General features: G+C 35.4%; 1 protein-coding gene across 1 annotated transcript in view; it reads left to right on the forward strand.

Annotated features, from left to right (window-relative positions):
• CNTNAP4 (contactin associated protein family member 4) overlaps positions 1-13,556 on the forward strand; it is a gene marked incomplete at its 5' end in the record, with an annotated part of 90,328 nt that overhangs the window by 11,840 nt on the left and 64,932 nt on the right. The window contains 4 exons of the mRNA XM_035897987.1: positions 1,657-1,860; positions 2,032-2,216; positions 4,166-4,309; positions 6,771-7,032. Coding sequence (XP_035753880.1) covers positions 1,657-1,860; positions 2,032-2,216; positions 4,166-4,309; positions 6,771-7,032 — 795 coding nt within the window. The remainder of the gene's footprint in view (positions 1-1,656; positions 1,861-2,031; positions 2,217-4,165; positions 4,310-6,770; positions 7,033-13,556) is intronic.

Raw genomic sequence — 13,556 nt, forward strand, 5'->3', positions numbered from 1 at the left:
GTCGTACACGATGGATTGGCTTCCCTGGAACCCAATCAAGACCCACATTCGCCACATTCAGAGTGTCCCACGGGCATCCTGGAAGGTGGACTGGGAATGCGCACGGATCCTTGTTCTCTTCATACCCCCTACTGTCCCACTCACTCTGCATCGCCTGCTCAGCGGTTTTAGGCCCCGGAGCCTTGTCTTTAGTCTCTCCCCAAAGCGCTTGCTGAGCGGCCAGCCAGACCTGCGTCATCTCGGCTCCCTTCTGCAAAGTTCTCTCAGTTGACCCCCAAGTCCCAATATGAGCAATAGCTTCTTTGGAGCCAGCTTTCCCACCTTCCAAAAGTTCTTTTGGGATTTCAGTCCATTTCTGTTTATTTAAAACCTCACTAGGAGTATTAAGTACTGAACGCCGCAACAACCATTGGATGCCAGCGGCCATGGGTTTAGAATGTAGTTCTTCACCCACTTCTATCACCACCAACTTAAGTATCTTAGTCACAGTGTACTCTACTGTCCATGCCATTTCCCTGGCAAGCCAGCTGCTGCCCGTCCCGCGAGCAGCCTATCACGTCGGGGTCACCACTTGTTGGTTCTTGTATCAACTTTAAGGTTACCCGAAGGATCACGCAGACACCCTGCCATCTGTGGGTCAAGGAAACACAGCGTACACAGTATGGATGCTCCAAGTGACGCAGTTTAATTTCGAGCTCTAAGTTTTATAGCAAGGCCACATTCCAGTCCTGCCAATCACTGTGTGGTCACGGTGATGCCCTCTTGCTCCTCCTCTTCTTGGCCTTGCTGTTACTGCCCACTCGGCTTCTGCATTTCTTGCATACCACACCTTGGAAATACTACAAAACTGACTGGACATAGCCCTACAAAACCTACTGGAGCTGACTCTACTCTGAGTGGGGAAATTGGACAGGATGATCTCCAGAGGTTCATGGCAACCTCAATGATTCTATGATCCCATGATGCTCATACTGGGAAACTGATGACATGAAGTCCTGTATTCCAGTACTAAAAGTGTACTTCAGTTTAATTAAAGTTGTAATTTGTTTATGATGACAGTTAAAAAATGTTTGATGAAGAGAACCAGGCCCTGTTCACGGCTGTCAGGTTTTCATTTTGGAATATTTTTGTTTGTTTCCTAGAATATTATCTCATGATATTATTTTGAACTACTGTATAGATATCCAGATTGATTTCAATAGCGGCTTAAATCTACAGCCTGCATTAAGTCCCTGAAAATCAGTTAAATGTAATGTACATGCTTTTTCTCTTCTTTATTTTGTTAATCGGAATTAGTTGCAGGTAAATCAATAGAAATTTTCACCCCAAGAATATAGTAAGAACAGAAATGGTTAAAGTACCTAGTGGCTCCAAGGCAAGGAAGACCTTTCAGCATTTGACATTAGCGCTAGAGCGGAATAGAAGCCAGATCTCGTTTCCTCACCTTGCTTTATTATCCAGTGATAGCATCATCATTAAAACAGGACAGTCTTAAGATTTGAACAAGAAGACGACTAGCAGAAATAAGCTATGCTTTACTGGGAACAGGTGAATTTAGGGATGTTAGTGGTGGGACTTCATATCATATTGAAGTAACATTTAACTGTTTCTTTTAGACATAGCATTATACATTACCTTTCATTTCTTTGCTTCTAGGGTCCGAGGTGGTTGGCTTTGATGGGAAAAGTTGTCTAATTTACACATTTAATCAAAAACTCACAAGTGCATTGAAAGATGCGATTTCTCTGAAGTTTAAGACCATACAAAGTGATGGAATTCTCCTCCACAGAGAAGGACAAAATGGAGACCACATCACCCTGGAATTAATTAAAGGGAAGCTGTCCCTACTCATTAATTTAGGTAACAGCTACAGTCTCATAAAGTCTAATACAGTTATTAGTTATTATTTGACTAAAACTTCTTCAATTTGCTAAGTGGATTTTAATGTATAGAGTATGATAAACCAGCGGAATGTATTTAATAATTATATTTTTATATGGAATTAATAGTTTTTATTTTTCTTCTTTCAAGGTGATACTAAAACTCATCCTTCTAATGCCCAAATTAATATTACGCTGGGCAGCCTTTTGGATGATCAACACTGGCATTCTGTTCTCATTGAGCACTTTAACAATCACGTAAACTTTACAGTGGATAAACACACTCATCATTTTCATGCAAAAGGAGAATTCAATTATTTGGACCTTGATTATGAGGTGTGAAAATTACCTTTCCTTTAATACATTTATTAACTTTGTCATGTAAATGCAGTAAAAAAAGCAAAGGAGACAGAACTTAAGAATGTTTGTAGAGCTTAAAGCTTTAGGGATTTTCTGTCTCCTAAAGGAATGAATAAAAAAAAAAAAGAGATCTTAGATTACTAATGCTCCACTAGACCTGCAACTCAATTTTTTTCAAACAACCATCTTTTTCATCTCAGATTTCACCATTTTAATATCTTTGTTTCAGTAGTGTTGCAAATGTGGTAAACAGTATGTAACCGTAAAGAATGAGTCCCAACTCAAAGTTATTTTTTCATGGCCTGGTAAGAATTAAAATAAATCAGCATAAAACCATTTTAGAAATGTTTAAATTAAGACTTAAATTTGGAAAATGTACTGTGAAAAAAAATCTTGCTTACACAAATGGTAGTTTCATGAAAAGGAGTAGATGTAATTTGCTGTGGCAGTTTCCCACCTATGGTTAAAAACCCCCACTGTTTCACAGTTGTAATGTAATGACTGGCTGCTTTATGTTTGCCCCTGTCCTGTTTGTTGGATGAGACAATGAGTGATAGAGCAGAGTGTCTGGAACTCGTAGATCTGAATTACTTTATTCTACTCATTCCAGTTTTTAAGCAGTTTAGAGTAAGATTTCATGCTGTTCCATGTCTGCATTATGCCATTTCAAAAATATCATTCACAAGATTAAAGTCATGATTGTGCTTAAAATTTCTGAATCCAAGCCACAATACCAAGACCTATTAAGACTATTTAAAAAAAAAAAAAAAAGGAACAACAAATGTTAGTTTTATCTTATTGGCAAACAGAATTATTTTACTAAATCAACTGGTATTGCAAATTAATTTTTCCTCACTTCCACATACTGTAGTTTGAAGTATGCGTTACCAATACAAGGCAGAGAGGAAAGCAAAAGCTGGAAAAAAGCTAAAAACTTTTAAAAAAAAATGAACTGCTGTATTTAGCATTGCATTTCTGGCTACAAAAATTTTTCATTTTAATAACTTAATGAAACATGATATATTTAATTTGGGATTTTTTTACAGAATGATTTTAAATATTAAGTGAAAATTCAAAATTAAAGATGAATCTTTTAAACTGACCTTTTCTACAATGTCAACCGGAATAGCTTTGAAATGGGTGAGTGCAATAGTTCAGTTAAACAGGCATCCTGTTTCTGGTCGTGCCCAAGACTGGAAACATAGACCAGAGTCCAAATCAGGTCACCCTGTAGCAATGCTTTTCTAAAATAATCTACTGCTTTCTACAGTTTCTGCCTCAGGGACTTATTAAGACAGAGTGCTATTCTTTAATAGCTCTCAGCAGATTTTTATTTTTATTAAATCTCTCAATCTCTTTCTTAATCCAAGTAAACCTGCAGCATCACATCAAAGAACTGCACAGCCTGAGCATTTTGAGAGGAAAAGAAGTACCTCTTTTCATTTGTTTTGAATCTGCCCTAAAATAATTTAATTTGATGCACTCTTGTTCTCTATTATGGTAGTTATGACTTGACACAGTGGAGAAGTCAGGCTCAAATTTCCTAAAGAACTTGTCAAGGATTTCTCTTCTCCCTTTTCTCACTGTCCAGCATGGTCTGCAGGCCTTGTCCTTTTTCTCCTTGGTTTTACAGCTGTAACAGACCCTGAAAAACGATAAGACTCTATATTAAGCAACTAAGAGGCATCCTCCTAAGAAAAAAAAAAAGCCAACATTTCAGAATAATTTAAAGCATACATATTACTTGTTACATCCTAGTTTTTGTTAACCTATTCTTTTAATAGGTAGATGTGATACAAGGGAATAGCCAAGAAGTAGCAGATTCATTACTGGCCAGTCTTTGACTTCTGCTCTCGATGGTATTGGCAGCTTCTTTCCTTAGAAAACTACTTAATAGTATAATTGATTTCTCTTCTCTTTCTAAGCTCAGCTTTGGAGGGATCCCAGTGCCTGGAAAATCAGGGACATTGTCACGCAGGAACTTTCATGGGTGTTTTGAAAATATTTATTATAATGGAGTGAACATTATTGACCTGGCCAGGAGGCATAAATCTCAGATCTACTTTGTGGTAAGAGATTCATAGTTAAGAAAGAATAAATACATAACATAGAGAAAAGAAAATGACTACAGCTATTTTCATATGCAACATGTCAACACACAGTTTTAATAAAATCTATGTTGTTTAATGAAAGAAAAATCAAGGAGTCACCTAATTGGGTTATTTTATATTTGCTGCTGTACAGACTCATCCAACAAAAAATGTAGGAAGCATTTTATTCTTCTGCTCTTTAGCTGACATTTAGATGTGTGTGCTATCTTATTGTTGTGTGGTATCTCACTGTTGTGCATGTACAAAAGCCACTGAGTAAAATAAAATGTACCTGAACTCATTGAAGCTCTGTCTTTGACTTCTGTACCTGACTAGTAGGAACACCAGTAGTACCTTTTAAAAGCCTTCAGTTGCTGAGGACACTGATCCACTCTGTTTCCTCCAGAGCATTATAATTTTGATAGATGCATTCTGTTTGTCAATTTATACTGCCCTCTGTCTGAAGAGCTGTAGTTTAGATTGGCGGGTATAATGCATTTGTTGTGTCATGGTCAACAGCTGTATTAGAGAAATGGTTCCAAAATGAAACAAACTCTCTTCTGTGTTACAGAAGGTTTTCCATAAATTTTACTAAGTATTTTTTTCTAATAGTACAAGAGTCATCTCTATTTATTTATTTAGCAGCAGTAAACGTAGAGATATGATGGAAAAAGTAAGTTCAAAATAATTAACAAAATATGAAATGCTTTCAAGCTCCACATCTTTGTCTTTGGATTTAAGTTCAGAATATGAACAATCAAAGTTGGTTCTCTTCCCTGAAAAAAAATGGATGACATGCATCTCTTCTTGTGTGAAGCTTATCTAAAATATTCCAGAATTAACTAAACTGATACCTCTGTATAATTTCCTGTCCGTGATGCTTATGGATGTCAGGGAGAAGGCAGTTATAGAAGGCTCTGTGTTGATTAGTGAAAGGGGAACTATGAAATTATTGTCATAGAAGATTTCATCATCTTCATCTCAAATGATTTAAATTGTTGTGTTACTTTCGAAACTATTTAGGAGGCTTTTTATAATGTAAATGTGCCAGGAAGTACTATGTTACCATAGGATCCTTTCTAAATAGATGTTTTGCTGATCTGATACAGTATCAGGCAGATGTCCAGACAACGTGGAAGGAGAATATGCAGATGGTAAGCTTTTAGTATTTAAAAAGGTTTATTGACCTTATCACTGCCTTTTCACTACGGGTCAGTTCAGTTGACTATTCATAAGACAGACCTTTTATTTATTTATATGTTTTCCTTGAAGAAAATAAAAACAGATAAGCTTCAATTTCTTGCCATGCCAGGTCCTAGTGAGTATTTTACTTAAATTGACATTTTAGCTTTTTACTATAAGGTCAAAATTTTATGTATGTTCAAAAGTTTAAAAGCTCTTTGTTGAACAGAAGTTAAATGTACTTTAAATTCTAAAGACATTAATCTTTCAGTAATAATCTGTACAGAACAAATTAGTTATTGTTCAAATGGTGCCAGCAAGTCATTGGATTAAAGTGCATATCTTATCACTATAAAGGGTCATAAAGTATTAACTAACTCTGACACCAGATGCAAAAAATGCATTATTCCTATTCTAGTCTTATCTATATCACCCAGTACAACTGCAGATGCAAGTTAAACTCAGAGTTTGTTAATGAACTCATCTGCAAGTTTATTTAGATACCTAAGAACCAGTGATATCAGAAGCAGTCAAGGACAAAATAAAAGCAAGGTGCATAAATACAACTCATGATCTGGTCCATATGTCCCTGCTTGAAAACACATCTCCTTCTGATTCATGAAGTATATGTTTCACATTTATAGGTAGCAAGAGTTTATACATGGAATTTTCTCTGGCTAGTTGCAAAAACAAATATTGCAGTCAGTGCACATCTCCAGTTGCTCTGATTTGGAAAGACTGCTCCTTGGTCCAGCAAAGTTTTGGGTTTTTTTCTCAGATTTAACACTGCCTTAAACAATCAGTAACCAAGCTCAACATTTTTCTCTGCATACAAACATTTAGACCCATGTAAATCTTTGTACCAAACTTCGCATTCAGTAGCATTTTATCTGACATTCAGAAATTTTTCAAGTCCTTAATGCTTCCTGAGGCTGAGACAAAACAGAAACAAAGCAGGTCTGTCTAACTCCTGAAGCACCATTAAATCACCCACGTAATTTAGGATCTTACCTCATTCTCTCAAAGGTCCTTGCCACTCTGCTCAGGCAGATATGTCTGTTCTGGACAAACAACTAGGTAAAAAATCTGATGATGTTCTTGTGTATTCATACTTGATTTTTAGATTAACACACGCAAGTATTATAAATATTAGGTTTCATGCACAATGTTTTGAAACTCTGTAGTTTCCATACAAAAGTTCTCATGATTGTTTTTCCCCAAATGCTCCTAATGCCATATTTGTTTCATTTCTTTCTAGGGCAACATGTCCTTCTCATGTTTAGAGCCACAGGTGATTCCTGTTACATTTCTGAGCTCCAGTAGTTACCTGGCACTGCCAGGCATATCAGGGCAAGATGAAGTATTCATCAGTTTCCAGTTTCGCACCTGGAACAAGGAGGGACTTCTGTTGTCTAGTAAACTACACCAGGCTTCAGGTGGTTTCCTCTTGTATCTGACTGATGGGAAAGTTAAAATCAGTCTGCATAAATCAGGAAAAGCATTGAGTGACCTCACTGCAGGTAACAGAAATGAAGAAAAAAATTCCAACACATAAAAAAATGGGTTAATGTAAAGTAATTTAAATTAGTACCTACATTCTTGACATAGTTTTATGACTAGTATGTGTGTAACTATACTTTACTTGTGCAAATTTTAATCCCAAATGTTTCTAAATCCTTTATTTTCTCACAAACATGTACCTATGCTTTTTTTCCCATTTGAGTAGAAATTACTTGCCATAATATAGGCTAAAAAGTTTGGCCCTTAGCTTTACATACATACAGTCATATGTATAATCTGGGAAATTTGAGACTTCTAACCAACTTTTTCAGATGTGAAGCGTAAAGAACTTAATTTCTTACTTTGTCAAGCTAAGCCATTAAGACATTTTTCACCATTTGTCAGTGCTTTCACAAGGTATCAAGTAACTAATTTTTCTTTAAGTTATACATTATTATAAATATTATGTCTGTTATTTTCTAGTTTCAATTACAGAGCTGTCCATTAAATTTGGACAGTGGATACCCAATACCAGGTTGTGTTCCAGAAAGGTGGGGCATGTTTGAGTCTACAATTAAAAAGAAAAAAAAAAATAATTACAGTAAGGACAAAAAGAAATGGAGAAGTTGAGGAGGCTGAATAATTGCAAGCTAAAGGGTCCTTTTGTAATTAATCCCTGAATTGAGACTAGATCATCTACCTTTGGTAGCGTGCACTGCTAGGCAACCCTCAGAGTGGAGCTGAGATTTCCAGAAAACAGACCCTTTAGTCTTCTTCTGAGTCATTTCCCTGTTGGCAAACAAATATATAAGGACAAGAGCATGAGACAAATGTAGTAAGACAGAGTCACATTAGAGTATCCAGCTGAGATTGTGAAAAGCAGCTCCCAGCTTTCACTTGCACTGAGTTTGGGAGCAAGGGGACTCCCTCTTTCACACAGAGGCTCCTTAGTTTTTCTGAGTGCTGTTAGCACTTGATGTGAGAACAGCAAGACTGCTGGCCCAGCCAGGAATCTGCTTCTTTCATGAAATGTGAGAGCAGGACAACATCTCCATCTTCCACGACTTTTTAAAAAACGGTGAGAAGAGGTAACATCACCATGTAATACTCACCTAGAAGCGCTTCATCAGTATGCTCTGACACTCCCTGTATCACAGATGCCTCAGAGTTTGTGATCATTTTTGTAAACAAGTTGAATTTTGCCCCTTCCTTGTAGAAGGATAAAATGGTCATTCCAGAATGAGTTCTTAGACAGGAAAAACGGGACTAGAGAGATTAGGTGGATAAATGGGATTCCAAAGAATATATGTAGGTGAGGAAATGAGGCTGGGATTGGAGTGGTTTCTGTATGGACAAAGATGGCCAGAGACCAATAGCTGGAGGAGTATCTTGTGGAAGCAATGGGTAATTTGGCTGCAGAAAAGACAATGATGATATCCAAAACATCATTTGATCCTAGATTTATTTTGAATTGTACACAATAATGTATTTCATATTTCATATTCATAAAAGAGGAATATTATCAGTGAAAAAAAAGCCAAGTTAGCTCCAGTAATATAATGTGTAAACTGAATTAACAGGTGGATAACAAGTAAGGAAACTGTATTTTGCATTGGTACTTCTGAAAAAATTGTATAGACTATATTTATTGAAGAGTTAGGAACCAAACCAACAGCATCTTTCAGGGGAGTATTCAAGTCAGAACATAGAGAGCTTAATGATGCCAGTCATTAAGTGCTAGTTAGTCTTGAGTTAGTCATAGTGCTAGTTTGTCTTGAGCAATAACAAATACAATAAGTAAACTAAGCAGTTACTGAAATAAAAAAGAAAAATAAATAATAAAATAATTCTCATAAAAATCAAAGTCCTGAAATCTCTTTCAGACCCCACAGAATTTACAAAGTTATGTAAAAAAGGGAGAAAATGTCACCAAAAAATTATAATTGGTACAAACACAAAATAAGAATCACTTATCTAAAATGTTCACAGATCATGTGCTTGGCAGTGTAAGGCAGACAAAGAGAGCAAACCAGAGTCAAGCAGAGCAAAGAAACAGCCACAGGATTTGAAGATGAAGCTTCCTTAGTCTTAGTTCTGTTCCCCCCTTTTTTTAGATTGGTTTCTTACTTCAATTCCTGATACAGAATGAAAATTCCTTTGAGGCAAGAAAAAAAGAAAAAGAAAAAAGGAAACATTAAATATAACTTTGAAGCTCATTATGTTTCTACAGTTGTATAATGATTAAAACTAAAATTTTAAACAGTTGATTATTTTAATTCAGGAAAAGACTGTAAGCCAGTAATGACCATGGATAATGTTGAAATTTATATAAATACCTTGATCCTGTTGCTGTGGGTGATAATAGGATCAGCCCTGGTATTTGGTATAATCTAAAATAACCGATGCACAAACAGTACAATTTTAACAACAAGAGGCTTCCCTAGGCTCACCATTTGAAAATGTCAATTCCTTAGTAAGAATGTCAGTGGTATGTAGTTAGCAGTGATGAATATGGCTTTTTAAGAGCTATTTCAATTGTAGTTCAGTTAGGTGATGTATGTTAAAGAAACTATTGCCATGCAGTGTCATTTTAACACTACAGCTGAAGGTGGTGGCACTTTTAGCAGCTGCAGACTTGCACATAGAGCGATTTATTCAGTTTCAAAGTTGCAACACAATACATCATGTATTAGCTGGAACACCCCAAAATAAATCTTGACACTATGCTGAAACAGAATTTAATGTTCTCATGCTATATTAAGCTTACTCTTCCTAGAGTCTAACAGGAGGAATTGTGTTTGTCTTTGTGAAGACAGAAACTATGGTAAAAACATCTTATTATCCCCTGAGAAAGAAGTTATTTAACAAAACCATATGGGGAACTTTCTTTTGAGTTTTTGAAGTGTTATTTTTACTCTTACTGAAGCAATTCAAGTCTGCATTTGTCAACTGAGAAATTAAGTTATGGATGGCTGGACAGGTTTTCACACATACACAATATTTGATAATTAAATCAGAGCATATATCTTTGTGCACAGATCTTAAATTCATTATCATGTGTTTTTTAAAGATTTCTACAACTATATAAAAATGAGGAGAACAGCATGTTAATTCATGAGTGATTAAGTTGTTATAAGCCATATCCTTTTACAGAATGGCTGTTTAATACCTTTCCTTTGTAGCCTCTTTTGCAAGCTGGTCATCAAATATTCACAAAGAAATTACACAGATAAAAAAAAAGAAATTAACACAAAGTTAATTTGTGTTGAATGATGAGGCCAAATTGAATTACAACATGTAATTTGTAATTCATGTTTGAGATCTTATTACTCAATTTCTTCATATGACCCTGTCTTTCTATGCAGCTTTTAATTTATATGAAGCTTTTAATTAAGTGATATTAACAGTCATTGCATTTGGTGGTTATACTTCAGACTAAGCTATAAATTACTTTCTGTATATTAGTGAGTTTTTTTGTTTCTCACTGATCTCCTAATAAACTATATACCTAGTCTTTTTATATATGTGTTCTTAAGGCTGGATGTCATTGTTCTGCAAGACCTCCCACAGACTGTTTTTTTAGTACTTAGATTACTAAAATGATGGCAGTACTACTAATGAGAATAAATTGATATCTTCTTAATAGCTGCCTTATTATGCACTAAAAGTTTAATTGCTATTTTTTTCCTCACTTGTTTCTGATAAAGCATTTTTAAAACTGCTAGTAAAGGACCAGATAATATAATTCTCAGATGGAATGGAAATGTAAGCAGTCTGTTAGCCTCCACCATTTATAGTCATACCACTCCATGGCTTCACACAAGCAAATGTGAATTTAATCAAGGTTCTCAATTAGAGGGCTACAATGAGCTGTTTTCTCAGGAGTGTCTTGTGCTCCCACAATGGCATTCTTCAGTCCCCAGACTTAACAAAAGGGACTTTGGGGAAGTCTTAACTGGAGCTAAATGAGCATGATTTAGGATCTCTAATCATGCCAGTCTGTATGAAAAGGAGGTAAAATATCCATCCCAAAATAATTTAGTAGGTCAGTATGATGAATTACACTAAGCAAAGCAAAATTCATATGACTGATTTTCCAATAACAAAAAGGTTTTCTACTTCAGTCACTCATTCAATCTCCCTCTCTATATTAGGGCATTGTCTTACCTACGTGAATAGTAAAATATTTCAGTATTTGCAATATGGTTTTCTCACTAGAATAAGAAGTTACTGAAGCAGGATGCAAAATCGACTTAAAAGCAATTATCCTTGCAACAACTGAAATGAAATTACAGAATTTATTGTTAGTTTTCGTATCTTCAGTAAAGACACAGACAGTGGGATTGAGTGCACCCTCAGCAAGTTTGCTGATGACACCAAGCTGAGTGGGTGTCACTCAGAGGGAAGAGATGTCATCCAGAGGGACCTTGGCAGGCTTGAGAAGTGGACCCATGTGAATGTTATGAAGTTCAACAAGGCCAAGTGCAAGGTCCTGCACCTGGGTCAGGGCAATCCCCAATATCAATATAGACTGGGGGGTGAATGGATTGACAGCAGCCCTGCAGAAAAGGACTTGGGGATTCTGGTGGATGAAAAAATTGGACATGAGCTGGCAATGTGCACTTGCAACCATAGCTTATAATAAGGACAGATAAATATTTTCTTCCCAGGGCCTGTAGTGACAGAACAAGGGATAATGGTTTTAAACTGAAAGAGGTTAGATTTATATGTCCCACCTCTAGAAGTGTTTAAGGTCAGGTTTTACAGGATTTTGAGCAACCTAATCTAATAAAATAAATCTCTGCACATGGCAAGGAGATTAGACTAGATGATCTTTAAAGGTCCATTCCGGCCCAAATTATTCTATGATTCTTTGATTACTAAAGGAAAAGATAGCCTATTGCAGAGATGTGATTGAGGAAAATATCATTCATTTGAAGTACCTCTACAAATAAAGAAACTCCGTTCTTAATCTTAGAAATGAGATGAAAGAAGCTGGAGCTTTTAGTAACTGGAGTTGGAGGTTAGAAAGAGGGAGACAAGTGAGTAGGAAAAGAATTGCTTTCTTAAAAATTATTTTCTGAAATGGCTAATTTTAAAAACACAGTGTGACAAGAGGTGTTATAGACTGTATATATCTTACAATTTAGTTTCTTATTCAAGGATAATTCTACAATAATTTATAGAAGAAAACAAATTATATTACTGGGAATTGGGAAAAAAACTTTCTCAGACTTAATTTTATGTGCTTTAAAAATCACATTGTTCATATTCTTTGTTTTAACATACCTATTATCTCTCTGATGAAAGAGTATAGTTCACTGAAGTTCACAGTGGTATGAAAGACCTTAGTATTCTTTGTCTGATTCTTTGTTGATTTTGGTTTGAAGTTAGTAAAAACTTTTGATATGTTTGATGAGTTCTTGTTGTAAAATAGCAAGAGAGATAAGTGATAGTACTCATAAATCTAGAAACTTCATTATACAGTGTGACTCATCTACATCAAGGATATTGCAAGGCAGGATTAATACTTTTCTAATGCTTTATCTAATCTGTTTTTTAAATTTCTGTTACACACCATATTATCTAGCCAAAATATAGCTAGAGCTAAAATTGCTAGGTTTTAATATATTTTCTTGATCCTTTGTTCAATAGTATGCCAGCCCTAACATAAAATACACCAGCCTGCAGGCTGCTGTAAGTTATACTAACTGCCACCAGTACAAAGGGACTTCTTCAGCAGTTGGACATCTTGAAAATATGGGGAAACTCTTGTCACTCCCTCCACATTGCCTGTAGGGCTATGTAGATGTTTGTTACCAATCAATTACCCTTCCACGTGTGACCTTTTGGTACTAAGATGTAAAAGCATTAATACTATTTTATATTGTGTGGAATAAGGTTTCCAATTTTTATTTTAGGAAAAAGGTCATCTCTATAGATATCATTAATATGGAGGTTTACAGAAGTGGAAAATATGCCTATTTACCCAGAAAATTAGTGATAGCTTTAATGCTATTTAATCTGACTGTAAGTGTACTGCTCCTGTTAGCAAACTCAAGTATCACTTCTCACAGGAGATTGAAGACAAAGTAAGTAATGGCCAGAATGGTATAAGAAAGCCCATAACCGTGGCCCTGTGCTTTCTGTCAGTATATTAGAAAAGTTAATTGTTCCTGAAAGTGCAATGCAAAGACAATAATATCTGTTAGCCATAGGTTTTATATAATTCCACTGAGGCTGGGGATAAAGCAAAAATATATAGTGGTTGAAGTAAGGAAGTAAATAATAGAAAAGTTGTATAAGACTAATATTATATTAAATGTATTAGAGATATTCTCCTAATGATAACTTATCTGAATTTATAATGTGATTTTAAGATTTATCTCTTGATTGTATGCTGATCTTGTGTTTTGACTGTGTTAGTGAACAATATATAGATCCTAGTTATGATGTAATTTAATTATTTGAACCATCTCATTTTTCTATTTTTATTTATTTTCCTTATGTTTGAACTAATCAGTTAACTGATGGACTATTTCTC

This window comes from Egretta garzetta, unplaced genomic scaffold (genome assembly GCF_000687185.1).
Source record: "Egretta garzetta isolate BGI_Z169 unplaced genomic scaffold, ASM68718v1 scaffold357, whole genome shotgun sequence".
Lineage (NCBI taxonomy): Eukaryota > Metazoa > Chordata > Aves > Pelecaniformes > Ardeidae > Egretta > Egretta garzetta.